Source organism: Musa acuminata, chromosome BXJ3-8 (genome assembly GCF_036884655.1).
Source record: "Musa acuminata AAA Group cultivar baxijiao chromosome BXJ3-8, Cavendish_Baxijiao_AAA, whole genome shotgun sequence".
Classification (NCBI taxonomy): Eukaryota; Viridiplantae; Streptophyta; class Magnoliopsida; order Zingiberales; family Musaceae; genus Musa; species Musa acuminata.
This window is the reverse complement of record NC_088356.1, coordinates 47,003,104-47,029,504: the sequence shown is the minus strand read 5'-3', so window position 1 is coordinate 47,029,504 and position 26,401 is coordinate 47,003,104. Positions and strand designations below refer to the sequence as shown.

Sequence of the window (26,401 nt, the reverse complement as noted above, 5' to 3'; positions counted from 1 at the left end):
ATGGACAAATGGTGAGGTACTCCGGGAGAGTTTGGTCATGACAACAATGTCCAACTTCTTTGCATGATAATTAGCCTTTTCTCCTTAAAAGGATCACTTTAGAATGACTCAAATATTAAATGAGAGTTGTAATAGTTTCTTAAATCACAAAGAAGATTGTGATGAGACAAGTTTAAGGTTGGATTACGATCTAATTAACTTGCAAAGGTTCTTTCAGGTTTATCAAACTTAGAACACACAACTTTAGTCTCCAACGTAAATTGCTAGCTAAAAGTGAAACATGCAGTATCATCTAAAGAACGGTATCATATTCTTTTTAGGCTGTACGATTACATGACTCATCAAGTCTCACATCACGTAAACTCAGAATCAAGCAGTCTTATCTGTCCAAAGGCAAACATATATTCTTTCATCCAATCATTCTTTTTCTACGAAATTTGTCTCCTTTTATCCCAGTAAATCCTTTACCTCAATCCTTTTATCCGAATCGCACCATTGATATGGTCGATTTTGATCGTTAATTCGACGTGATTCATAAAGAGAGAAAGAAGTTGTATTGAATGGAGGAGAATATATTTCACATAAACACGAAGAACATGGATATCTCATACCTTTGCATCAGTTTCCAGATAGAAATTAATCCAAACCTCTCTTTTGATGCTCAGAGTCGTATCATGTCGATCTCAAAAGCATTTGCCGAAAGATAAGACAGCACATCATACTACGAAGTCTTCTCACAGCCACATTCCTTCCGCTGCGTGTCTCCATCCCAAAAACCCTAACCATCAACTGTAATCATCGGCAGCACGTAATCGCCCTCCAAACCCAGTGGCAATCTCATCCATGCATCGAGACCTCGTTCGCTCGACACGTGTTCGTCAAGAGGATCACCGGATGACGTTCTCTTGTCACGGTATGATACAAGAATTGCCGTAGGTTGAGTGATGGATCATTCCTCATCCAAAGCCAACGAAGGATGCCAAAGTGAGATTTCTTCTCCTTATCCCGTGGTTGCAAGCATGCATTAGCATCATCTTGTCAACTGCCTGTTAGAGAGAGAGAGAGAGAGAGTTGGAAGAGGAGACCGGTGTACGTCGTCATGGGGAGAGGGAGGGTGGAGCTGAAGAGGATAGAGAACAAGATCAACAGGCAGGTGACGTTCGCGAAGCGGCGGAATGGCCTGCTGAAGAAGGCCTACGAGCTGTCCATCCTGTGCGACGCCGAGGTGGGGGTCATCATCTTCTCCAGCCGCGGCAGGCTCTTCGAGTTCTGCAGCAGCTCCAGGTACGTACGTCGACGGCAACTCCACTGACTAGACGACTCACGACAAGAGGACAGCTCGCCTTCTCTTACTTCTCTCTTTTTCCTGACCTCCTCTTCCTCGATCTCTCTCCCCCTTCTTTTCCTAGTTCTTGATGACAGCTCCCGAAGATTCATGTCCCAAGGGTTGCATCTTTCGCTTACCCTCGTTCTTGATTCAAGAACAAGCCGTCCTGGCTTAGAAGAGGCACATGTTTCTTGAGATTTGGTGGTCAAGAAATGGAGATTTGGGTGGGAAATGAGTAGGGTTTCTTCCATGGTGCTTCGATCTTAGGTCTTACTGTTCCATTTGAGATTCCTATGTTGTTCTTGGTCCTCCGGGGAAGAGTAGAGCCTTGTGCTTCGGTCAAGAGATCTTTGCGTCAAGGGAACATGTCCTTTAGAGGTGGATCTGATGGGAGCTCCTCCCATTTCTTTCATCCAGATCTACTGCGCTTATCTCATGTTATCCCTTGTTCTTGGACTCTACCCTTCTGTAGCTACATGTTCATCCCTGTTCTTTGCCTTCTTGATGGCTTTTTGCCTACATCCCCAAGATTCCTCACGACTCATTTCATGACCGCCGCAGATTTCGTTCTTCGTACACCTCTACCACGTTTTCCTTCCTCGCTTGTGCCAGGACTCACCGATGGTTGGCATTCCTATCCTTTTTGTTTGGAAAGATGGATGGATGACTCCGTCTGATTCTGTTTATGAGCAATATTAAGATTCCTACATCACCAGATTAAAAGCGTCTCACTTCAAAGCAAAACTGTTACATCAAAGAAAAAGAGAAAACCATCCCAACAAAGCTGGCAGTGTTGGAAACCTGTCAAAGCGGTAGCAATGGATGCATCGTAAATTGGTTTGAAGGTTTAATTTGAGGCCGTGGTTTGATGTTGTTTGGTTCTTTTATTGCTCCTTTTTCCTTTCCGGTCAGACGAGAGTCAGGGTTTTTAATCATAGCTCGATCGATATAGTAGATCTTCTTCCCTGCGATGCAAACAAGCTCAGTTTGGGAGTCCGTCAGTCCTGATGTTGATGGCCGACAAGGTTTGGATTCTCCTTCTTCCCTGCTGCTTGAGTTAGATAGACCGACATCTGATTAGAACAACAGAATCGAATGAAGACATGTTTTTACATGGTTTGATGAGATTGTCTGAGTCCATGAGATCAGTCTCTATTCCATTATCCATTGTATATGTTAGCAAGAAAAGGATTGCAAGTACAGGGAACTGTGGACAGCAAAAAAGAAGAGGAAAATATATCAAAACAGAAGCCTGTGCAAGTACAGAGAGCTCAGTGGCAAACCAGAAGGCTGTACTCCCTGGAAAATAACTCTTCTCCAACAGCTCAATGCCCTCACAATCTCTTTCTTTTCAACCTCTCACCTCATTTGGTGATCAATATGTTGACATTTTATGTAGAACTCATATCTGTAAGTTTTGCTCCGGATATGACTTCTGCTCTACTTCATGCAGCTTGCTCAAAACAATTGAAAGGTACCATAGGTGCAGCTACAATGCATCAGAAGCCATGGTTTCATCAAATGAGACACAGGTAGATGACTCTCGCAATCACAGTAGCTCCATGACACAGATTTTTCTTCATGTTATCATGCCTTGCTGTGTCAGTTCTTGGCATGGCATTTGATGAATCTGTATGCATTCCTCTGGAAAGTAGATACAGCTTCATGTGGATGTTCTTGGGATGTGGTGAATCCTGTCCTCATTAACAATGACCGATTTCGGTGTTCTTTGAACTCTTTGCGTTGCTTAGAATGGCTTCTTTTGATACATATACGAGAAATGAGTCAGAAGCTTCTGTTCTCTCTTTAGATCAGCAAGAACAAATTGTTGAATATGAGTGCTGATTTTGTCTCTGGAGGTATACAAAACATATATAATTATAGCTTCAATATGCAAAACTGGAATGCTGCCATAGAAGCCTTGGCACAGTTAACTGAATCATTTGACACAAGAACAACAACTCAATTAAACATGAGTTCAAGTTCGTCGCATGCCGAAACTTGCTCTGGCAAAGATCTGATATACCTGTGGAGTTCTTCTTTTCTCGATGCTGGATCGACCATGAGTTGTCACTTACCGGCTTCCCATAAACGTTTTGGGTAATGTCTTGGATCATCAAATTTAGCAGATCTTCATCTCAATCTAGAGTGGCTACTCCTTGTTTTGTTCTCATTTGTTTGTTGATAATGAAGATGAAGATGCTCTTTCTTGAAGTTGTAGATAGGTCATCAACATGTAATAATATCAAAGCTCCTCCAACCGTAGCTTAGGGATCGTATGCGTGAGCGATGCCCAGCTGTCCTTGAGTTGAGGATAAATGCGCTTGTGTTTGTTGTCATGCAACATTTCATTGCTTATGCTGCTTTGCACACTAGTTTCTGTTATGAAGGTGGTCTAGAAGCCAAGAAATCTTTGTTTTAGTGGTGAGTTTTTTGTTTGAGGTCGTCACTATAGCTTCTTGTTGTTGTTGTTGAGTTTGAAGTGAAAAGTTTTATCTTTTCGGAGTCGATTGTTTGATTAGCTATAGCTTCTTCTTGTTGTTGTTGCTGAGTTTGAAGTGAAAAGTATCGTCTTTTCGGAGTCGATTGTTTGATTAGCAATGTTGCACTAATTGACATCGATGACTATTACTGTTTTTTTTGGCTTAAGTTGAAACAAGATCTTAAATTTATCGGTAAAAGAACTAATGCCGACAGATCAAACCATTCTCTTGAACAGCATTATGCACATTTTGAACTCTACTTGTGAACTTGATTCTGCTTAACATTGCTTTAACCAAAATATTCATTCAAATGGCTGCATTTATGTTTAACCACCTGACAATGTTTAGCTTTTGTGGCCTCAAGCAGAATACTTATCAGGACTACTTGAAGCTGAAAGCTCGAGTCGAGTATCTACAACATTCTCAGAAGTAGTACTTGGAACTCTGTTCTTTGATGAAGATTCTGTGTTGTTTACTGGAATACAAGTTCATATTTTTGTCTACTTTTTTTGTGTCGGAGCAAGTGTTTGTTTGGTAATGAAATGCTATCCATGTCATTGTAGAAACCTGCTTGGTGAAGATTTAGATGACCTAAATACTAAAGAGCTTGATCAACTTGAGGAACAGATAGAGATGTCTCTAAGGCACATCAGATCAACAAAGGTACTCAGCAACAGATGTTAAGCACTCACAATCCATGATTAATGCTTCTGACATTAGGCTATGCCTTCAAATATTCCTCAAAGATATACAATAATGCTTCTTGAGAATGAAGAGGATGTAGATAGGTCCCTTCGCTCACTAGAATGGCTGATTATTAATGCTTCCTCCTATGCTTGCAGACCCAAGTAATTATCGATCAGCTTTCGGATCTCAAGCGTAAGGTAATTTACTTCAATTCTGATAATGCCTGGATTGAGTTTGATTTTGCATGATCAATTATGTATTAAGTTTGATTTAACCAAGTTATCTCTGTGCAGGAACACATGTTGCTGGAATCCAACAAAACTTTAAGAAGAAAGGTACAAGAGGTTCTTCCCTCAAAGTCAGCTTTTGAATCTATATTTTAGATTCATGTTTGTAGCCAATGTTTAAGATTTAAATGTTGATGCAAAAAGATAACTATATGTTGCCCATTGGCTTGATCTTTTCAGGTCCTGTTCTTTTGGGCAATAAATGCATTTCTTTTTGAAGCCTTTCATCTTATAAGATTGTACAAGTTTTACATTATTCTCTCTTGGCTTGCACATGGATCTCACTCTTGCAAGCTTCAAGAACATTTCCTTCAGATTATTTTCTTTGTTTCTTGTGAGATGCCACTTAGTGGCATTATTCTTCTCGTCGACAAAATATTCTGCACATAGATCTGAGGCTTTTTTTTGCTATTTCTCCGATATCCTAATCAGAGGAGCCCTCTCTTTCTTTTGATACCAAGATGTAAACAAAATTCTTTTATCAGAAATGATGACAAAAGTCACTATTTTTTTTTTTTTTCCTTTTGGTTTCTTAACATAGTTGCAAGAAGTTAGTTCCGAGAATTTGCTGCAACTGTCGTCGCAAATCGGTGCCAGCAACACTGTCAATGTGCCTCCTCGACCCGAACAGTTCTTTCAGCCTCTGGCGTGTGATCCTTCACTGCAAATCAGGTAATGCTCAAACTCCTGAAACAATCCACACAATTAGTACAACATTGTGGTGGCTAAGTTTCCTGTTCTGATCCGGACTTGCAGATTCAATCCAGCCTCTGCAGATCCATCGCACAGTCAAGCCATGGCACAGAATGTCAATGGATTCATCACAGGATGGATATGAAAAATCCATGATTCCAGTGCTACTTCTATATATCTATATATTCATTGTCTTTGCCTATCCCCCACCAGACCATTTTCTCCAATCATCTGGTCTGATCTCAAAGAATAAAGAGGACAACAAAGATAAGGTCTTTATGTGTGTTGTATGATTAGCTTGTTGACAAAGCCATGTAAATTTTATATGTGGGATGCAATCAAATAATTGTTGCATGCAGACTAATAAGTTTCTATGCACTTTTCTGAAGCTCTATATTCTCAGCTGAAGAAGAAACAAGATGTTGTGATTCAACATTGTGACCATATTACCATGCTGTTAGTATGTTTTCTTTATAGCATTCTGTTTTCTATGAAGACTGTCTTATTTCCAAATATTCCCTTGATGCAACTTGGATCAAGTTAAGTAGATTAGAGAAGCTATATCTGGTTGCAATATTATTTCCTAATCATTGCCAAGTTTGATGCTTTCCATATCATCATCGACAGATCATTATGCTGATATATGCACCTTCCATTACAGATTGAGAAGATTGTTATAATATCAAGTAAATCAAACTATTAATCAAAGTACCAAAACAAAATTCTGTAGAAATAGAGTGTTATCTATCATCGACAGACTAATTGAATAAGGACTCACCAACTAGTTTCTGCTTGGCTGTATCTTATTGTTCATCATTTGCATTAGTTCATAAAAATCAAGGTGAGATTACATACTTAATGCTACTCAATAAAACAGCATAGAGCAGAGCCACCTGAAAAAAATATGCAGACACTTGTAGAACATCATAATTATGAGGCTTGAATGCTTGCATCTTTTAGATGTGTGAAAGATTGAAATGAGCTAGATTATTCATGCAGGGTACTGCACTGAAGTTTCTTCATCTCCAATTAAATCTGTGGGTTCCAGTTTGAAGGACAGGGACCTGTGCTGAATTAATCACCTTTCCACATAATGTCTTACAAGATTTGGAGATGATTAATACAGCTCTATATCAGTAAATGAGTGACAACTCATGTAACATAATCTCAACAGGACAACTTGTTAGAAGATAAGCATGAATTCAATAGATCTGATCAGAAAAACTGATAAGAATTTAAATAAAAATAAAGAACTTGGGTCAAGATTATCCCTCTTGAGCATGTAAGTGAAGAGATTTGATGAACTCTTTTAGCTTCCTGTAGTAAAATCATAATAATGTGAGGCCGAATGTAACTCGAAACCGGTAAAAATTTTTTTTTTATTTCATCTTATATCGAAGCTACACCCGAATGTTTATGAACGAAGATATTTAATTTCATATTTTTTTCCGGTGATTTCTCACACATACATCTCAACATTTTGTCATAGTAATTTTTTTTTATCGAAACAAAGGAAAAGCCCTTTGATGCTTTTTAATATTTTAGACATGTCTTTTGAAACTTAAAGATCATATAAGCTTAGTAACTCTAAACTATTACATGAAGAGGAATCTTCATGACAAACTGGTGACCTAATACCTCGGCAGATGCTATGTCCTCTCCTGACTAAAACTAAACTATAGAAGGGAGAATCCTACAATGTTGACCTTCGAGCACCACAGCTGGCTCCGTTTTTAGCTTCGCTCTTTTCTACAGAGAAAGGATCAGATCATGTAGCTGACAATTCGAATAATCAATGAACAAACTGACACTAATATACTGCGGCCATAATTCTGCCAGTGATCTCATAATTCCACCAAACCAAAGTATCATAAGCATCACTGTAAGAAGATAGAGAGAGCAGCTTCTTCCTTGTCCTCGACATCTGTTAAATCTACCTTCCATGCCCACAGCAGGTAGAAAGTATCATGTAATGTTTATTGTCTCTTTGAACTCAACAGATCTGATATATTCTGACTTGCATGTCGAGCTCTCAGTGAATGAAAAGAAGGTTTGTTCTTGTAAAACCATTCCACAATGTTCTGAGTCTTCCCAAATAACATTCATGTTTAGGCTCAAAATATATTGAAGGTTTTTCATATATTTATTGAATGCCATTTGGATTGTGCCAAGGAAAAGGAATCTCTTCTTCCTGTGTGACAGGATCTTGTTGTCACAAAGTATAAGTCTTGACTCAAAATTATCCCCCTTTCCTGGTTGCCACCATCACTATCTGAGGATCATGATATGGAAGAAAAGGTTTTAGAGTGGTTGCAGGTCAATGTCAATGGTGAAGTGATGGTGAATCTGCCAATGACAGAGCTGAAGATGGCCAATTTACAGCTGTGGATTCATAAAAAGAAGTGGGAGCAGAGTGTGATGTGATATGGAAGGAAAGAAGAACATGGTGAGGTGGGATCAAAGGAGGAGTTTGGTGAAGGTTGGTGGTGGTAGGGAAAGTGATGAGAGATGCAGAGAATATATTGGATTGAAAGGAGTCATTTTGATGAGCATATATTTAGTTTCATATTGATGAAAAATAAAATAAAAAAAAAGATATCATAAAAATGGATTATTTATATGGATAAGAATAAATGATGAATCATAACATACTATATGGTTAGATCTTAAATCTTATTATTTTCATCTAAGAAATTGATTGGTGCAGTGAGGAACAAACACCATTAAATGAAATCTAAAAATAAAGCATGGAATTTATATCTCTAAGAATTTAATCAAAGAAAATGTTTTTGCCCAGTGATAATCAAATAGATCATGCAGAATTTAATGTACTTACTGTAAAGACTAATATACTAATTAATGTGCTCCATGCAAAAAAAGAAGATGGATTGATGAAATGGTAAGGTCAGCATGATTTCATCCATAAGCTTCCAATTACAATTAGGAGCAAACAAAAAAAATAAAGTCAACATCATAAGAAATTGGAAACAGATTAGATTGGGTTTAAGCTCATATAATACTAATTGAAATTTGTTGTGACCAATGCAATATCTCTCATCTATAGCCCAAACTATAATAATATTTGAATACTAAAGATAAGAAGAAAAAAAGAAAACCTTGCAAATTGTCTAATCTCAAATCATTCAATCTTTGGTGATTAGTGACTACAAGAATTAGCACATTTTCCATCATACTCTTCTTCTCCTCTTTCTCCTCTCCTTAGGTGGCACAAAGTCATCATCAATGAGTGCCTCCAAAGAACATTGATTGAGAGGGTTACCACATCCCAACATTTCTTGTCAACATTGTCCTTTTCTTTGGCTTCTAACTTCCCCTTAACCTCCCTCAATCGACTCATGTAAAATGGCTTACTCTTCTCACATTGCACGTCTCTTGTAAGCAATGCCATATATATATATATATATATCCGCTCACTTCCTCTCCGCTGCTCTCACCAAAAGAACCTCCACGTTCCGATCTTTGAGTCCGTCTTTCTCCATCGATTCCGAGTGTTTGGATCTTCGTATCGTGGTTGGAGGTTTTGAGTCTGCCGCCCAATCCAGTTCCAATCGGTGATCCGTTGAGGCTCAATCCGAGGGACGAATTTTGGTCGGCGCAAAGGAGCCGGTTTTATTGTTGTTCTTGTTGTTTGATCGCGTACGCATGCGGCGGAGGGCGCCCGAGTTCCGGCGCCCGGGCCAGAGGCGGCTCTCGTACTGGATCTGCTCGCTTCTTGGGATCTCGATTGCCGCTGGGTTCGTTCTCTTCTTCTTTCAGCACCGTCATCAGGACCGATTCAGGCCGCCCGTAAGGGTACGTTACCACGGTTTTCTTCTTGATGTTTCTAGTGCCGAATCCGTTAAAATGGTTCGATTATGTGATCTGGTAATGTTAGTCACAAGATTGAGGGGGGAAAAGGTCATAAATTGGTTTCTTGGGGATCTTTATTTCTTTCTTGTGGCATTCCGGGAAGGGTTTTTAGCTCATGAATCAAACGGAGAATCTAGCATCTGAAAGAATTAAGCAATCAAGTTCGGTAATATATGATACAGATCATGTTCGACCAACCTGATAGCCAATTTGGAGACCCCCTCTTTATTTGATTGTGACTCCGTAGGATTTTATGGTCAATTCTCCTACGGCATAGTAGCTCAACTAATCATTGTGGAGTATGGTTTGTAGTTAGTTCCTGCAAGTTACTTCATTGGACCAGTCTTGATGGAAGCTTATCACCTCCTGTCATGTACTAGGATGTAACACCAATTATTTTTACATGTTACTTCATGACGTGAAAGCACCACTGGGTTAAGCCTCATATGCACCACACTGCTGGGGTTTGATTCTGGGTTATGTTGAATCTTGAAGACAATGGCAAACTCTTAAATGGAAACATTATCACCCTGATTTAGTCCACATCAGAAATGGACTAAAATTTAGATTGACTTTTAAGAGGTTGATGGGTGTCCATGGGCAAACATTTAGATTGATTTGGTTGATGAGTGTATTACGAGTAACCTGCACTTAAGAATTTTAGGATGATGACCGTGACATTCACAACTTAATTAATTATGGCCTATGTAATGAATAAATTAGAGCAATAGAAACCATTTATGGGAATGTTTTTTCTTAAAATGTGTATAGGGTTTTACGATTGGAAGGCTTAGTTTTTGTATCTATATCCAAGATTTTGGTATCTATTTTCTTCTTATAGAAATTTCTGTTTTGTAGATTAGTTCAGCTTAATTTTCTTTCGGAAAAAAAAAGGGAAGTCAATTGAACAAGGTTCTGCTAATGTAAGGTCTTCAACATACACAAACTTCACCCCTACAAACAAAGAGGTTGTTTTTGTAACTTGAACCTTGGTCACCTAGGTCACAAAGAAGCAACCATAAATTGCCCGAGTTTGATTTTCTGGACTCTTTTCTAGAATGCAACATCTAAAATGATGTTTTACTAAACATCCTGCTTGCTCTGCAACTCAGAATTTGAATGCAACTGTTCTTAATGGTGTGAAAAATATATTGGATATCTTCATTTTACATGTGCAATGATTTTGTATTATACACAAGTTTGTTGAAATTTTTTATCTTTTTCAGTATGCACCTTCTATATGCTTATGGTTCCCTTGTTTTTTTCATTCCCAGAAAAAGATTCCAACTGATGGGAATAACTCTCATGGAACAATATATCTCATGCAAGAACTGTTAAACAGTTCTTCATTTTCCAGGCAACTTGCAGATCAGCTGACACTAGCCAAGGCTTATATAATCATAGCCAAGGAGCATAACAACCTTCAGCTTGCTTGGGAGCTTAGATCACAGATACGTAATGGTCAAAGATTGCTCTCTCAGGCAGCTGTGAGGGGAAAACCAATCACCCTAGAAGAAGCACATCATATAGTCAGTGAACTAGCACAGCTCATATACAAGGCCCAAGATTTCCATTATGACATTGCTACTACAATAGCAAAACTAAAGAGCCACACCCTTGCCCTTGAAGAGCATGCAAATGCAGCAACTGTGCAGAGTGCAAAATTTGGTGAACTGGCTGCAAAAGCCATGCCCAAAAATCTCCACTGTTTTAACATAAAGCTCACAGAGGAGTGGTATAAAAATCCATCTCTAAGAAAACTGTCAGAAGAGGGCAGGAACTCACCTCGACTTGTTGACAACAGCCTATATCATTTATATATATTCTCTGATAATGTGCTGGCAACATCTGTTGTTGTGAATTCCACGGCCTCTAATGCTGATCATCCTCAGCAGCTTGTGTTTCATGTGGTCACAGACAAGGTCAATTACTGGGCTATGACTACTTGGTTTCTTAGGAACGATTTTAGAGGATGCACAGTCAAAGTTCTGAGCATAGAAGAGTTATCTTGGTTGAATGCCTCATCCTCTCCATTGATCAAACGGCTAGTGCATTCCGAAACATGGGCTTATAACATTGCTGGTAGTTCAAAAGATCAGAGTTGGGAAACAAAGTTGAAGGACCCTAATTTTGCTTCCTTGCTGAATCACTTACGCTTCTACATCCCACAGATACAGCCCCAATTGGAAAAGGTAGTGTTCCTTGATGATGATGTTGTGGTACAGAAGGATCTAACCCCTTTGTTCTCAGTGGAATTGCACGGGAATGTTATTGGAGCTGTGGAGACCTGTCTAGAAGCATTCCATAGGTTCTACAAGTATCTCAACTTCTCTAATCCAGTCATTAGCTCAAGATTTGATCCACAAGCATGTGGATGGGCTTTTGGGATGAACATTTTTGATCTAGTAGCATGGAAGAAGGAAAATATTACTGACAAATATCACTACTGGCAGGAACAAAATGCTGATCAGATGCTCTGGAAGACAGGCACTCTTGCTCCTGGCCTTCTGGCGTTTTATGGGGTGATGGAACCCCTTGATCGGAGATGGCATGTACTTGGATTGGGTTATGATTCTGATATTGATGATAGGTTAATTAAGAGTGCTGCTGTTGTGCACTTTAATGGGAAGATGAAGCCATGGCTTAAACTAGCTATAAGCAGGTACAGACATCTATGGGAACGATACATCAATTTCTCAGATCCATTTGTTAAAGATTGTTGGATGCACTAAGATGTTGAAGATTACATGTTATCTTTTCATGTTCTCTCGTAATAGTTTGATGCACAATTTCCAATTCCTACCTTCTGAGGACAAATGCCCGACTGGGTAGGGAGCACAACAGCATCGGATATTGGGAATTTAACAAATCATTTTAGAAGGTGTAATGATTCCATGTTAGATGTTACATTTTGTTAGACTTGGACCTCATATTTTTGGAATAGTACCAGATGAACAAAACAGAGACTGTAAAACCGAGAAAATAAGAATCAATTTCTTTCATTAGCTCCAGGAGATGCCAGTGTCCTGAAAGCTTGAGATGGAGTTTTGATCGCACAACTGTTTACATAGAACTGCAAAATGGCAGCATATCATGCCAAATTTAAGACCAAGATCTTGTCTGAGGTTATAAATCAGTTGTTGACATTGTGGTAAATTTTTTGGAGATAATTCGTTTAGACAAAGTTTTAATTTTACTAATGACTTGGTTCATTTTCCATATTTGGGAATTTGTAAAATGATGGAGGTGATTCTCCTTTTAGCGCTTTATATAATAGGCTTGTAAATAATATAAATGATCATTTTTATATTTATCGTTAGATTGAAAATAGATCTGATTCATAGAATTTTAGGATGCTTATTATATGAATGTCCAAGCATGGGAAAATATGCATATATAAGACCACCCAAACATGTATCGAAGAATTGGTATCAGTTTTTAGAGGTTGCACTTGCTGGAAAGTGGGAGTATAGCTCCAATGTAATTTTTGATATCTCAGTTTCTGCTTGACGATTTAGAATGGCTCTACAGGTCAACTCTAGAATTATTTTTGGTACATTGTTTTAGCTAAAAAGTTTATGTAACCTACTTTATCGTATTCTGCTGTAATCTCTTCAGAGCATTCATGTCAACTGTTGTACTGCTTGACATGATTCGAGCAATTTTTGCTTGAAGGCTTTGTTCCTACAGAATAAGATCTGCAAATGCTGCTCCAAACATTTTCGTATCGCCACAATTATCCATGAGAAAAGGTCAGTATTTAAATTGAGATAATTTGGTTCTATTGCTAGAAAAGTTATGGCATGTGGAAGTGCTTATGACATTACTTATGCAGCTTTTACCTCCTGCTGGTCTTTATTTTGCAAGTATCTATTAAAAGGGTCAAACATCCGAATTTAACCTAGAATCTTGTTTTCAGGTGATGTTGTGCTAATAGCACTCGGTGAGAATGGTTGGTTGCCATTACCTGCACCTCATGAAGGGTTTATCTAGTCACTTTTCCTGGGCCAATTCATTGCCTGATGAAGCTTTCTATGTTATGGACATCAGTTGAAATAGCTACTGGTCAAATGAAAGGGACAAATAATGATGTTCATGCAACCAGTTGATTATGAAGCAGCAGTTACTGCAAGATAAACTCCCTCATGAGTACTCACATCACCTGAATCATGATGTGCTGCATTTGATTCAAATGTTTAGGTTGTTGTCACAAAAGATAAATGGATTGTGTCACTATCAAATTCCTCCGGAAGATCTATGACAGAAATACTGTGTTGAATTCAAATACAATTTTTTTTTTTTTTTTTGATGTTTGTGATCCTTGGCAGGCTCAATGTTTATGCAAAAGCACCTCAGTTCAATTCGATCAATGCAATGCCCCCATTTTGCCTTGAAGCATGCAATGTCAGCATCCATGTGATCTCTATCCTGTAGCCAATCTGCCTGCGTTCGTGTTTCAAGCCCTCAACAGGCAGCAACCAACAGTCACCCAACCCAATTATGGCGGTACATAAGCTTCACACCTTCCCCAGCTTGGCAGAGGAAAAAGAAGAAAGGTACCTTCATCCTTCCCTTATCCCTTGCCGCTGCTCACCTTTTCTGGTTCCTCTAATCAAAAGGCAGTCATCTCTTCATCTTTGTTAGTTCGCAAGCAGTTGCATTTGTTTTCCTGTGATCGACATTATTGTGCTTCAAAGGTTCATAAGCTGATCAGCAAAAGGCGAGCCCATCGAGTCCCATCGTATTCTTCTTATTCCATTATATATAATGCTGCGGACCCTATGTTGGATCCAAATCGAGGGGACTACGCTTTCTACAGGCCATGGATTGCGAAGCTCACTGCTCACTTGTACTCTCACTGTTCTTCATCTTCCTTTGCTCCTCTGCTGCTCGTGATGCGAGGGATCAGTCCCCGTCTGCAGTGGTGGTCGGAACTGTTTACTGTGATACATGCTTTCACCAGGAATTCTCCAAGTTCAGCCACCTGATCTCTGGTCAGCTCTCTCGCCTCTCTCTCAACAAGGCTTAGATATCATTGTTGGTGCTACTTTTGCTTGTCGTCAGGTGCTTCGGTGGCAGTCGAGTGCGGAGATGCGGCGAGCGGGCGCGGCTACAGGAAGGTGGTGACGACGAACCGGCGCGGGGTGTTTGGGGTCCGCCTGCCGCCGAGGATAAGCAAGCACGTCCATCTCATCGAGGCCTGCTCGGTGAAGCTGCTCGAGAGCAACGAGCCATTCTGCGCGGTGGCGTCCACCGCGACGGCCGCCGGGCTGCGACTCAAGTCGAGGCGGCGTGGCGTCCATGTCTACTCCGTCGGGTTCTTCAGCTTCAAGCCGCTGAACGAGCCGGAGCTGTGCTATCAGAAGCCAGTGCTCGAAGCTGAGAAGCAGGAGCAGTTCGCGTTCTTCCTCCCCCTGCCGACAATTACCTTCCAGTCGTCGCCGCCGCAAGGCGCCGGTGGATTCCCACTGTTTCGGCCGCCAACCCTGCTGCCTCCAAATCCGTTCCAGCCACCTGCGTCGGTCCTGCCGCCTTCGCCGTCGTTTAACCTTCCTACAATTCCTTCGTCCACACCACCGCCGGCCTGGCCGTTCCCTCGGTTCCCTGGCGTCCCATCAGCCTTCCCTTCGAAGACGACGTCGCCATGAACGAGCTGCTCCGCCCAAACTACGAGCCACAGCTCTATCAAGTAAATTACGTTTCGTTAATGTATTTGTAGTAATAATAAAATAATAATATATAACTTGTTGTCTACTTGTCGAAAGATATTATTTTACAGATATGAATTTACTAAAGATATATAAAGAAATAAAAGAATTAGAGCGATTTGCTTAGAATTTTTTTTTGAGATTTTCCTAAATCCCGCTTTTTATTTTCTAATTTGGTATCCTCCTTTTTCATCGATACCCTAAATGCTTTTCGTTGACGCCACCTCCCCCTTTGACGGTATGTAGGTTGTCTTAGAGCTGTCTCACTTATATGATGTTCCATTGCTTCCATTTCATCGAGATCGTTTTCTTCCTTTTCGTTTTCATTTCATCACCTCTATTTCAGTTGCCTCCTTACCCTCTACGAGGTCTTGTCGCTTTCGCCCTATCGCTATGGCCCCTCTATTTTAACCCCATCATCTCTTTCCCCTTCACATGATCTTGTCGCGTTTGTTTTACCATTTCGATTATTTTGTTGTTGCTTCCATTAAGCCATTGTTACAATGAAGAGAGAGAAAGACATCAATAATGATGTGAGTCATTTAATGTATTAAAAAAATATACCAAATAGAAAAACTAAAAATTAAGTGTACCTTTACGAAAAAAAATCTAGAAAAAGTATATTTTTAAGGAAAATCATCCAAAAATTATATAGATATGATTTTACTAAAAATTATGGATAAATAATTTAAATATTTGAATTTTCATAAAGATATTATTCTACACATAACTTAATGATGATAAAATACGTATATATTCGATCTCAATTTTCTATTACAATATTATATTTTATAGTCCATAATGATAAAATGGTTCCTTCTTTATGATTTAGAAAACTAGTCATAAAAATATATTTAGAAGTAACAACATGGGAAATAGCGGGTTAAAGATGTGTTCAATGTCCTATCATGCTAAACCTCATGCATGCAAATACGTACAACACTCTTTTCTACAGTATTAGCCTCAAAAGAATCATCTAAAACCACACGAATGCTATGGAGATACATTTGAGATTAAGTAGCTCGATTTTAGACAGCATTCCAACGCTGAAAATTCTGAAACGGCAGCAAAAAGGATGTCATGAAATCACCACGAAGCATGCTTTTCTCATGTAATATTCATTCATGCATGCGAGGAGGCTGCTTTTTTCTCAACAAATAAAGAAATAAATGCCATGTCGTCTCCCACTGTTGGGTAAAACAAAATTGATAAAGGTAACCAAAGAGAGAACACGAATTCTTGTCGTTCATTCTTCACACGAAAAACATTTATATGATGAGATTTTGAAGTGTTTCGTTGTCATATAGGAATGATAATAGTTATAGGTTTTCTGATGTCTGCCTCTAATTCTTGTTTGATGGAAAACTCCACTACATTTGTGGGTATATTATACGAAACCTATTTATCATACAATGCACCAATTCCTTCCATGAAATGAAACCATATGAATAGTTGATGGCTTTCGTTTTCACAGACCACATGTTATCAAGATCGGAATAAAAATAGAAATAGATGGCCACTGAGATCATTCCATAGTGGTCTTCCTTCAATAATGTTGTGGGTGTAGAATACCAAGCGAACACACCAATCCTTCGCATGAAATTAAATGATATGAAGAGTCATATATGAAAATATTCTGAGATTGAGATTGGAATGGAACTAAACCCAAATCTTTCATATATATATATATATATATATATATATATATATATATATATATATATTAGTTAGATCTAATGGTCTCAAGAGATTTCCTTCTGTTGTTTGTCTTGTCAACGTCAGCAATAAAGACTCGAGCTCTATATGCATCCGCAACCTCGCGCTTCTTCCGCGGCATCAGCATCCAATGGAGCCACCCACCGCCGCCCTCTTCGTCCTCCTCCTTCCTCTCTTGCTCGGCTCATCAACCACCGCCTGCTACTCCACCATCTTCAGCTTCGGCGACTCCCTCGCCGACACCGGCAACCTGATCCGAGTCCCCGGCCACGCCGACTGCCAGGCCGGCCGGCCGCCATACGGGATGACGTACTTCCACAGCCCCACCGGGCGCTTCTCCGATGGCCGACTCATCGTGGACTTCATCGGTACGAATGCCTTCTTTCTCCGTCCGTCCTCCCTTTGTCCGCCACCGGCTGGGTGCATGTAGAGACTTCATGTGGTTGCAGCGGAGGCGATGGGGCTGCCGCTGCTGCCGCCGTACCTCGAGGCGTGGAGGGGCGGAAGGTTGAGGAAGGGGGTGAACTTCGCGGTGGCGGGGGCGACGGCCATGGACAACGAGTTCTTCCAGGAGAAGGGCATCACGACCGGCTCCACCAATTGCTCGCTGCGATTTCAGATCCGGTGGTTCCAGCAATTACTGCCCTCCCTCTGCGCCTCTCCCACAGGTCTACCGTTCCATTCGCTGCTCCCCCATCGTACCCCCATCTCACATGGGTGGCCCGCACCTCGCCACTGCTCATTTTATCTACTATCTGATATATTCTAAAAATTTATTGTGTAAGAATTAAAACTCTCAATTTAAGAATCACATAATTTTATTTTTACCAAAAAAATAATTTTATATTTTAGATGTATAGTAAAATCTCTCTCTCTCTCATATATATATATATATATACACTTTATTTTATTGTTGCTTATACTTATAGTCTATCCCCAATATTTGGAACGTTGACGCGTAATTATCCTACAACGAAAGCTTATTGCATTAAGGTTGATAGCTACTGTAACATTTGATCTGTTATCCTCGATAGATTGCGAGGATATGCTCCAAAACACTCTCTTCTTGATGGGCGAGATCGGGGGGAACGACTACAACTTCCCATTGTCTCAGGGAAGAAGCTTGCAGGAGACGGAGTCCTTCGTTCCTCTAGTCGTCGACACCATCAGCACGGGAATCAATGTAGAACTCCAACTCTATGCATCTTAATTGTCGTTCCATCTGAATCGCTGTTGCCTTTTGTCGGCCAGAAACTGATCGAGTTGGGAGCGCGAGCGCTGCTGGTTCCAGGAATCACTCCTCTCGGATGCAACACGGTCTACCTCACCACCTACCGAAGCGATCGAGCTGAAGATTATGACGCCATTGGGTGCATCAGGTGGTTGAATGAGTTCTCTCAGTACCACAACGGCCACCTGCACGACGAGGTCCGGCGGCTGCAGGCGCTGCACCCTGAGGCCGTCATAATCTATGCCGACTATTACGGTGCCATGATGAACATCTTCAGCGATCCAGAGCGATTTGGTACCAGAATTTTTCCGTGAATCTTGTCGTACTAAAATATGAATCTGATCGAGCTTTTACAAGTCATTTGTGAGGAGATCGACGAGGTGTTTGTGGTGGTTTCAGGAATCGAGGAGCGGTTCTTAGCGTGCTGTGGAGGTGGCGGCCCGTATAACTACAACTCGTCACGGCCGTGTGGGAGCGAAGGGCAAACGGTGTGCGACGATACTTCGACATACCTTCATTGGGATGGCTTGCATATGACCGAAGCCACCTACAGGATCGTCTCCGTCGGTCTGTTGCAAGGACCATTCGCCGTCCCTGCCATCGCCACCACATGCCCAGCCACTCGATTCAGCTTCACCCACCCGTCCTCCTCTACTCTGAGTTCTGCCTCCTGATGATTTGTGTTAGGGATGTTTCCTTGCAGTGATTGACGACAAGTGTTCTCGTTGGAAAAGATATGGTTTGATATCGCTAGTCGAGCATTGGAATAAAAACATATGGTTTGATATTGCTAGAGTGTTATTTGTATGTATTAGTTATGATTTAATTCGATGATAAGATTTAAATCCTTGATTAATTCAATGATATGGCCAATATTTTCCACCCAACCAAACATCAAGACGTGGAATACAGTTTACCAAAATTGGACGAGATAGTATGAAAACAACAAAGATATTAATTCAATACAATGCACCAAATTTTTTACACTTGCAATGTAGCTGGTGAAGTGAACTGAAAGCTTCCCTGAATTAAAAGAAGAGAAATCTAGTATTGATTACTGCACCAAATCCAAGCAACATAGCTCCTTAAATTTGACATGATACAGAATGAAGCATGTAAAACATTGCAACAGTGATTCCTTAACCAAATTTCACAAGCTATATAAGTCTGTTTTCACAACAGTCAGACAAATATCTTAGCAAAGGCCAAAGTTGAGCTGAGATCAGTGATGGGTCCAAGTCCAAGACATGCATGGGCTGGAACAATTTTTCTGGGTGCTGGTCATTTGGAAGGCCAGGCAATATACAACATGAAGAAATAACAACAGATATGTCTGCAGCAGCAAGAACTCATAGGCTATCATTCTGATTGAAGGACATAGTACGCACTCCTAGGAACAACCCTTCGAGTCCACGACAACCGATCCTACATGCCATTGAACTGCAAGAAAAGAGATACATAAAGATTGTCACCTTATTTACCTCTATTTATATTAATATAGTTACACAAACAAACATGAGGCAGCATCTTACAATATTAATTTACAGATATCCTCTTATACACTCATAACATGTATATAATTTGTTTAAGAAGAAACATCATATGTGTCCACATGAATGAAAATATCAAATTTACTCCTTAAAAATGTGAAATATATTGCCTGCTCCTTGAGAATTCAAGAATTATCAAGAATGCCATTCTTCATTGGTAGAGGTAAAAAATCTAAGATAGAAAAATCGTGTATACCCCTGGTTACAGAAAGATACTACCAAATATTTCAACATTTCAAAGAGTAAATCCATGATTACTCACTTTTCCACGAATGTGCGAAAATTTTCCTTCATTCAAATAACAATGGATCAGCAGGTCAGCTCTGGGATCGATCCCAAGACCCAGTCACAGCCAGTTTAGACCACTTTAACAGATTTTTTTGCCTGTTTGGACTGATTTCGACCAACTCAAGATGACCCCATTTTGATTTCAAGAAATATACTCTGAAAATCTGATCCAACTGCTGATGATTTCAAATGCTAAAACTGATCCTAGACCAACCAGCAAACCATGCATATAACTCCATGCATGGTTCACTCCCATGAAATGAGATAAGATGTCAGAAGATGGAAATTGTCAATCTCGACACTTTTAAAGATTGTATACAAATCTAGATGGAGGTTAGCCCTCAAATCATAACTATTATGCTAAACCATGAATATATACAAGAACATCAAGCCATAAAGTCTTGAGCCAGATACAAGATAATATTTCTAGTTAAATCAAAAGCATCCAAGATATTCTTTTTATTTCCACAAAAGTCTTCTTTAAGTCTTCAACCACCTCTCCTCACACCACTGCTACTAATCAACTTGTCTCGTCCAACCACAATATCTACAAGACTCCTTTAAACAAGCACAATTGTTTACATGTGAACATTTCTTCTCTACCATTCCAAATAATTCCACATATCCATCTTAGCATTTTTATCTCAATTACACATACTATCTACACGTTATTTTTTTAGCAGTCCAACCAATGGTATCAAACTCATTTTCCTATCTAAGATTATAAGAGGATACATAAATTTGGATCATGAGATTGAATGATAGAATCATTAACTCCTACGACATTCAAAATTAATTTTAAGACTCACATGTATAAATATATTTTTGGTTAGCATTTAGTAATTTTGATATATATTAAGCCAATAGTTGTGCTATTATACAAGTGACTACATAATCAAATAAAAGTAATTTTTTATAGATGAATAAGATAGTACATAATGCATAATTGAAGTACAAATTTGAAGTTGCGAATGTTTTTTACTTGTGAACGACAACAGGTGCATGCTTTCTTCAACAACAAATATCAACCAACATATACATCACTAACATCACAAAATAATATATTTTTGCCACCATATATAAGCTCAAAATATACGAGACATAATAAAAATGCTAATAAATATGTCCAAACCATCATAATTCTCACAATAAGTTCATATTATCAAATAGAGGTTACATGAATCTCCTCATTCAATATTAAGTTCAAATGAAAAACAAATAAGCTCAAAAAAAAATTTCTAAAATTTGAACTTCACATCCCCATCCTCACTGTCCTCTTGGACGTCATCCTCTAGTATATCAATGTTTAACTTAAATCTTTTAAAATCTCTGATGGCTCAATTACTTCCACATCGTCTACTACCTCGAGATCTTGTCCACTGTCAATTGCTTCTTGATCTATATCTTTTTTATTTCGTTGTCTTCATAAGTTGGTTCAACATCAAGGACATCAAGTCAATCCTTATTTGTCAATAAGCATCTTCCCACAGAAAGTTCATCAAAAACAATCTCCCCAAATAGCAACTACTTATATAAGGTTGACAATCAATTGAATGTTGTATGATAAACATCACTCAAGGAAATCTAAAGAACTAATGGAAAGTAACAGTTGCCACAATTGGAAAAAGTGGTTTGGGTTCAATTTCTGTAAAACACTCCCATGTTTGTGATATTTAATTCATCTAACTTTGATCTTTGTCCATTTATGTAATAGTCTGAAAACGACGTGTACATTGCAGCTTGTTGACGATCTACAGGATTTATGGATTTAGTTATCCCGGGACAAAGCAACAGAATTATAACAAAAACTATTCTGAAATTTAAATAAAAATGCAACTAGCTGAAAGGTTATTGTCTTCCGAATGACAAGAATCATATACAAATATCTGGAATTTTACAAGGTAGATTTTGCAGCAAGAAGAAAGAGAAGCAGGAGGAGATGAAAGCTAAAGAAGGACACAGAGGAGCAAAAGCAGGAGATGAAGGAGAAGAAGAGCGAAGAGAAGAGACGGGAGAGTGGTAATCAAAGAGCAAGGAGAGGAGAGAAGCACCCATGAGATGAGGACAACTGATTTAGAGATATCACACATGATAGCAAAACAAAACAGCAGCGTGAAGCTTTAGGTCTAGGGTTTGGAAAACAAAGACATCATGTGTTTTGGAAAGGTGCATTCTGGACAGGGACAACCCGCTTGAAAGATATGGCTGGCAACAACAGAAGTGGAAACAGGAAGCTTCACAGCAGCTAGGTGAATCGATTGAGTTTATCAAGTTGACTTGCAAGTTGACCTAATCTGCAATTTGGTTCAATAATCAGGCCGACTTGCTGGATTTGATCTTGGTTGTGCCTAATCTGTAAATCTGGTGCACTAACTAGGCCTACTCGCTGCAATTGATCTCAGTTATCATGCGATCTTGGGGTGCAAGTCACTATTTCAACAACACTGCATCCATGATTCAGATCCATAAAGCATGGTTGACCTAGCAAGCACCTTCACAAAAATATCTCTTTCAATAAACAGCCATCTCAACATCCTCATCTCTACTACTTGTGTATGTTATCACATATTTTCGCCGAACATTATGAATCATAAAGAACAAACAATCATATAACTTCCTCATAGTGCTATCCTCTTGTAACATCTCAGACAACTTTTCATAAGCATATACTATTTGAAAACCCACTTTAACCATATAAGTATTTTAACCCTCTCCTTACCATGCAGTAGCAAGAGTCTATGCACGAGGCAACCCATTTTTTAACAATCACTTTTTGGAGTTTCCACTTCTCTATCGAATGAAAGAATCGAATAATACCAAAGAATGTTACACTTAAAATTTTTTGATGACCTATTTCAGCTATACTTTCACTTGTTTTTCCATTTTATGCCAGAGACCTTTTCTTTGATCTAGAACAGATACTAAGTGGTACCTTCTGAAGATTTTTTGTCAAGAACTCTATTTTAGAGTCTACAACAGCAAACATAAAGATTTCATCTAGAAATGTCTAGCAAGTCAATCCACCACATCTAAATAAATAATCAAACTCTTGGTGCAATTTACAATGACAGAAACTTCATCTCACATTCTAGCATACTTATGGTGTCACCCACCATTCCATCAAACATATCTTTGATCACTTTAATGTTGATCATATCAATGTCAACAAAATAAACTTTCTGTTTCTAGTATCAAATCATCGAGTCATAACAAAACGTGTAGATCTTTTCTTGTTTCTTCACATTTTTGTTATTCAACTTACGAATAAATGTCTTCTAAAATATATCTTTGACACTTCAAGAAGACATAATTAGCTTGATGATATGGATTAAGGGTAACAGTAGGCAACTTGTACCTTTGCACTCCTCTTTGCAGGGTATAATTAAGTCGAGAGGTACAAAAGATGCTGTAAATAAACTCATAAACGAATAAGATATCCTGATTAAGAAAAGCATCTAAAGTGGTCAAGGAAGGCAATCAATGACCTACCGAAGCACCTGGGTCCCCATTAATTGCCCCGTCTATCTTTCCTGATTGCTCTGCGGGACGTGAACCCTTGCCGTTGCCCTTCAAGATTTCACCAGACGGGAAAGGAAAATTTAGTGCGGTATCCATATGAATCAAAATTTCGGAAAAAAAGATAATTCGCTGAAAACATAAAAAAAAGAAACACAAGAAAAATACCTCGACCTAGGGCACCATCACGTTCGATTTCGCAGCAATAGTCGCAGAAACAAAGAAGCAATTCCTCCAATTAATACAGCACGACAAAAAGGGGTTCCTGTGTTAAAGTACGGAAGAGAAGGTAGGAGGTTCACCTCCCTGTAGAGCTGCAAGTAGAGCTTAAGGGGCTCGACGTACTCTTCGAAGCCGAGCGTCCCCATCGCCCACAGCAGATCGTCGCCGTTGATGGTCTTCCTCTTCTCCCGCTGGCACTTGTCGCTCGCTCTGCACCGAAACCCCCCACGAATAAGCAAAAGGGAGAAAGAAAGGAAGCGAGAAGGGAGGTTTCGGCAGGGCTAACTCGCTGGTGATGAAGCTGATGAACTCAGAGACACACTCCTGCACGGACTCCTTGGCGTCCTTAGCGATCTTGCCGTTTTCCGGGATGGCCTTGCGCATGATCCGCCCGATGTTGGCGATGGGTAGGAACCGATCCTGCTCCCTGGCGCTCGCCCCTCCTCCGCCACCGCCGCCGTGGTCGCCGGAGTGACCGCTCTCCGGCGAGCCGGGGACCCCGGATTCCGCCATCGTTGCCGAGGACCAAAACCCTAGCCCTAATCCCCATCGTCAAACAAGAGGATAGAAGAAAGAATGGCTCCAGAGAAATAGAGCGAACAGCGTAAAGGAGAGTGGGAGGGGGGAGAGAGAGGGGATGTAAACTTACCGGGTTAGTAATGGAGGGAGTCAGCGGAGAAAGCGACGGAGCCGAGAGGGCGGAAGGGGGAAAGCAACGGATGGATGGCGACGGAGGCGGAGAAGAATAGAGAGAAGAGAGGAGAGTTGGGATCGAGTCGATTCGGTCCCCTCTCTCTCCTCTCTCTCTCTCTGTATTTGAATAAGAAATTAGACTTGGAGGGAGTGCACATTACAATTGCAGTGTTGCTGAATTGAGTACCCACCGTAGTGGTTGTTCATAGCATGGTCGTCATAGAATCAAATAATATCAAATTATAATTAATTAATTTTTTTAATAAAATATAAATATTACGTACGATATTCGAATATTACGATATAACAGAAAGTCGATGCAAAATTAACATTGTTCGTATACTCGAATCTATAAAGAAAAATAAAATTCTTCATCATGTGAAATTAATTATAAATATTTTTAAGTTAATCCTAATTTAATTCTCTATAGATGCAATAGAAAATATCATAATCTTTATCAATATTTTTTTCTCTCACAAAAATCATGAGATACATGATGTACTTATAAAAATAAATTCAAAGTAGTATGAATTATCCAAAGATATTTATCAAACTCAGCATAAAGAAAAAAAAAAACTTGATGTATTCATTATTCGAATCATAATCAGGTTTTCATTTGATACCATTTTGGTAGCCGCACAAGCAGATCGTCTTACATGGATTAGGTGAACATGGACATAAACAAAAAGAAGATTATGTTGCTCACATGATTGATTGCCGTTGGTTGACGACGGTAATATTAATACTACTATTTCATTTTGATTTCTCTCTTTTGTTGTTAATCTAGTAGATCAAATTGCAAGTGACGGAGTGAAGGATTAATTTAGCTTATCTTCTCAGGTGAGATACACTAATCAAAGCTATCCAAGCTAAGCTTATTTGTTCCAATTATTTTAATCCGTCCATAGTTGATGGCATAGCCTCACATGCTTAACGTTTTTCCACCAAGGCTCGTAAGATGTCACCCTTTAAAACACAGGTGTTTTCGTGACTCGATAAATCCATCTTGGTATTAACAACGCTATTGATTATTATGTTTATGTATGACATTAATTCTTTCATGATTATGTCAGTCACTCGATTTGATATCTCCACTGATCCAATAATAAAATTATAATATTTTGATTAAATTTGTTAATATTTAAACAAGTCATGTGCATCAATCTTATCACATCATTCTAAACAGTAGTATCTATGTCCGTCCGATTAAACATTGTTTGAAATCGCAAGAGCATTAGACGTGACTATAGGATGGTTCTTAAGTGATTTTGAGATAGTTCTAAAGTAACTATGAGATAGTTCGTGAGTAAGTGGGAGTCAGAACTTTTGAAGTATCGCTTGTACTAAGATTTGTCGAGAGACGTTTTATGATCTCGTTTTCTTACCGTTAAAGAAAACCTCGTTTTCGAAAAAAAAAACCTTCGACATTGCTCTAAGAGATGATTTTTATGGTTGATGAAGGGAGGAGAAAATCCTATAATCATCCCAACTTTCTTCTTTAATGTTCCATAGGGATATATAGATCAAAGGTAATAAGAGCTCTTTCATTTCGCGTCAATTTTTGTGGTGATAGATGTCAAACGGTGATTGGCCGTTACGATGTTTCCTATCACCTAACACGGAACTTAGATGTAGATGAGACTGCGAATTTGACGGAAAAAAAAAAATTGTTTTGATTGGAGAGGTTTTGATGGAGCCACTCTTGATTTGATTGGAGAGGTTTTGCGGGAGCCACCATGTCGCGTCGCTCGAGCAGGGTAGATATTTTGAGGCTACGATTGTGGGTTCGGAGAAATCCAGCTCGTCCGCGTCTGCCCGGTCGACACACGGCACAGCGATCGCGCGTGGGACCCGACAGCCTCCGCGGGAGCAGGAAAGTGGTGTTCCCTGGCTTGGATGTTACGGGGGAAATATCAGCTTCGCCGGAACCGCCGGGAGTCGACCGACGACCGCTGCGAAGGCTCAGGTGTTCTTCCGGGCAGCAGCCACTCACACCCCATCCTCCACCGTGTCCGTTGGCTTCTCTTAAGGCGGATACCCAACTGATCTCGCTCTGATATATCACGCTCTCTTCCTGCTCTTCGCTGCATGCATGCACGATGCATGGTCATCTTCTTGGTCGTCGGATGA

At 39.6% G+C, this 26,401-nt stretch overlaps 5 protein-coding genes across 10 annotated transcripts; 4 read left to right on the top strand and 1 right to left on the bottom strand.

Annotated features, from left to right (window-relative positions):
- Positions 1–949: 949 nt before the first annotated feature.
- LOC135645272 (agamous-like MADS-box protein MADS2) lies at positions 950–5,972 on the top strand. Its single transcript, XM_065163488.1, has 8 exons — positions 950–1,284; positions 2,781–2,859; positions 4,178–4,239; positions 4,374–4,473; positions 4,653–4,694; positions 4,791–4,832; positions 5,326–5,456; positions 5,541–5,972. Exons 1-8 carry the CDS (start codon positions 1,100–1,102, stop codon positions 5,620–5,622), a joined length of 723 nt encoding a protein of 240 aa, XP_065019560.1. The 5' UTR covers positions 950–1,099; the 3' UTR covers positions 5,623–5,972.
- A 2,907-nt stretch (positions 5,973–8,879) lies between these two features.
- Positions 8,880–13,403, top strand: LOC135644932 (hexosyltransferase GAUT11-like). Of its 4 annotated transcripts, none has more exons than XR_010498630.1 (4): positions 8,880–9,290; positions 10,622–12,009; positions 12,966–13,099; positions 13,267–13,336. XR_010498630.1 is itself a non-coding variant. In XM_065162913.1 (4 exons), exons 1-4 carry the CDS (start codon positions 9,141–9,143, stop codon positions 13,338–13,340), a joined length of 1,689 nt encoding a protein of 562 aa, XP_065018985.1. In that variant the 5' UTR covers positions 8,880–9,140; the 3' UTR covers positions 13,341–13,403. The 4 variants fall into 4 exon arrangements, 3 of the variants coding, with proteins under 3 accessions (XP_065018985.1, XP_065018987.1, XP_065018986.1); XM_065162913.1 differs by having other exon boundaries at positions 13,023–13,099; positions 13,267–13,403; XM_065162915.1 differs by having other exon boundaries at positions 12,966–13,354.
- A 759-nt stretch (positions 13,404–14,162) lies between these two features.
- Positions 14,163–15,042, top strand: LOC135644933 (uncharacterized). The gene is made up of 2 exons (XM_065162916.1): positions 14,163–14,341; positions 14,412–15,042. Exons 1-2 carry the CDS (start codon positions 14,170–14,172, stop codon positions 14,993–14,995), a joined length of 756 nt encoding a protein of 251 aa, XP_065018988.1. The 5' UTR covers positions 14,163–14,169; the 3' UTR covers positions 14,996–15,042.
- Positions 15,043–16,787: 1,745 nt separating this feature from the next.
- Positions 16,788–18,789, top strand: LOC135645145 (GDSL esterase/lipase At1g28590-like). Its single transcript, XM_065163243.1, has 5 exons — positions 16,788–17,139; positions 17,221–17,439; positions 17,806–17,954; positions 18,023–18,296; positions 18,402–18,789. Exons 1-5 carry the CDS (start codon positions 16,902–16,904, stop codon positions 18,674–18,676), a joined length of 1,155 nt encoding a protein of 384 aa, XP_065019315.1. The 5' UTR covers positions 16,788–16,901; the 3' UTR covers positions 18,677–18,789.
- Positions 18,790–19,030: 241 nt separating this feature from the next.
- LOC103996061 (nuclear transcription factor Y subunit B-4) lies at positions 19,031–24,455 on the bottom strand. 3 transcript variants are annotated; one of them, XM_065162100.1, is made up of 6 exons: positions 24,228–24,454; positions 23,865–24,117; positions 23,525–23,788; positions 23,330–23,407; positions 23,196–23,246; positions 19,031–19,442 (listed from the first exon to the last, which is right to left on the bottom strand). In XM_065162100.1, the coding sequence occupies exons 2-3, from the start codon at positions 24,089–24,091 to the stop codon at positions 23,542–23,544; spliced, it is 474 nt and encodes a 157-aa protein (XP_065018172.1). In that variant the 5' UTR covers positions 24,092–24,117; positions 24,228–24,454; the 3' UTR covers positions 19,031–19,442; positions 23,196–23,246; positions 23,330–23,407; positions 23,525–23,541. The 3 variants fall into 3 exon arrangements, with proteins under 3 accessions (XP_065018172.1, XP_065018173.1, XP_065018171.1); XM_065162101.1 differs by lacking the exon at positions 23,196–23,246 and having other exon boundaries at positions 23,865–24,111; positions 24,228–24,455; XM_065162099.1 differs by lacking the exon at positions 23,196–23,246.
- Between the last annotated feature and the right edge of the window lie 1,946 nt (positions 24,456–26,401).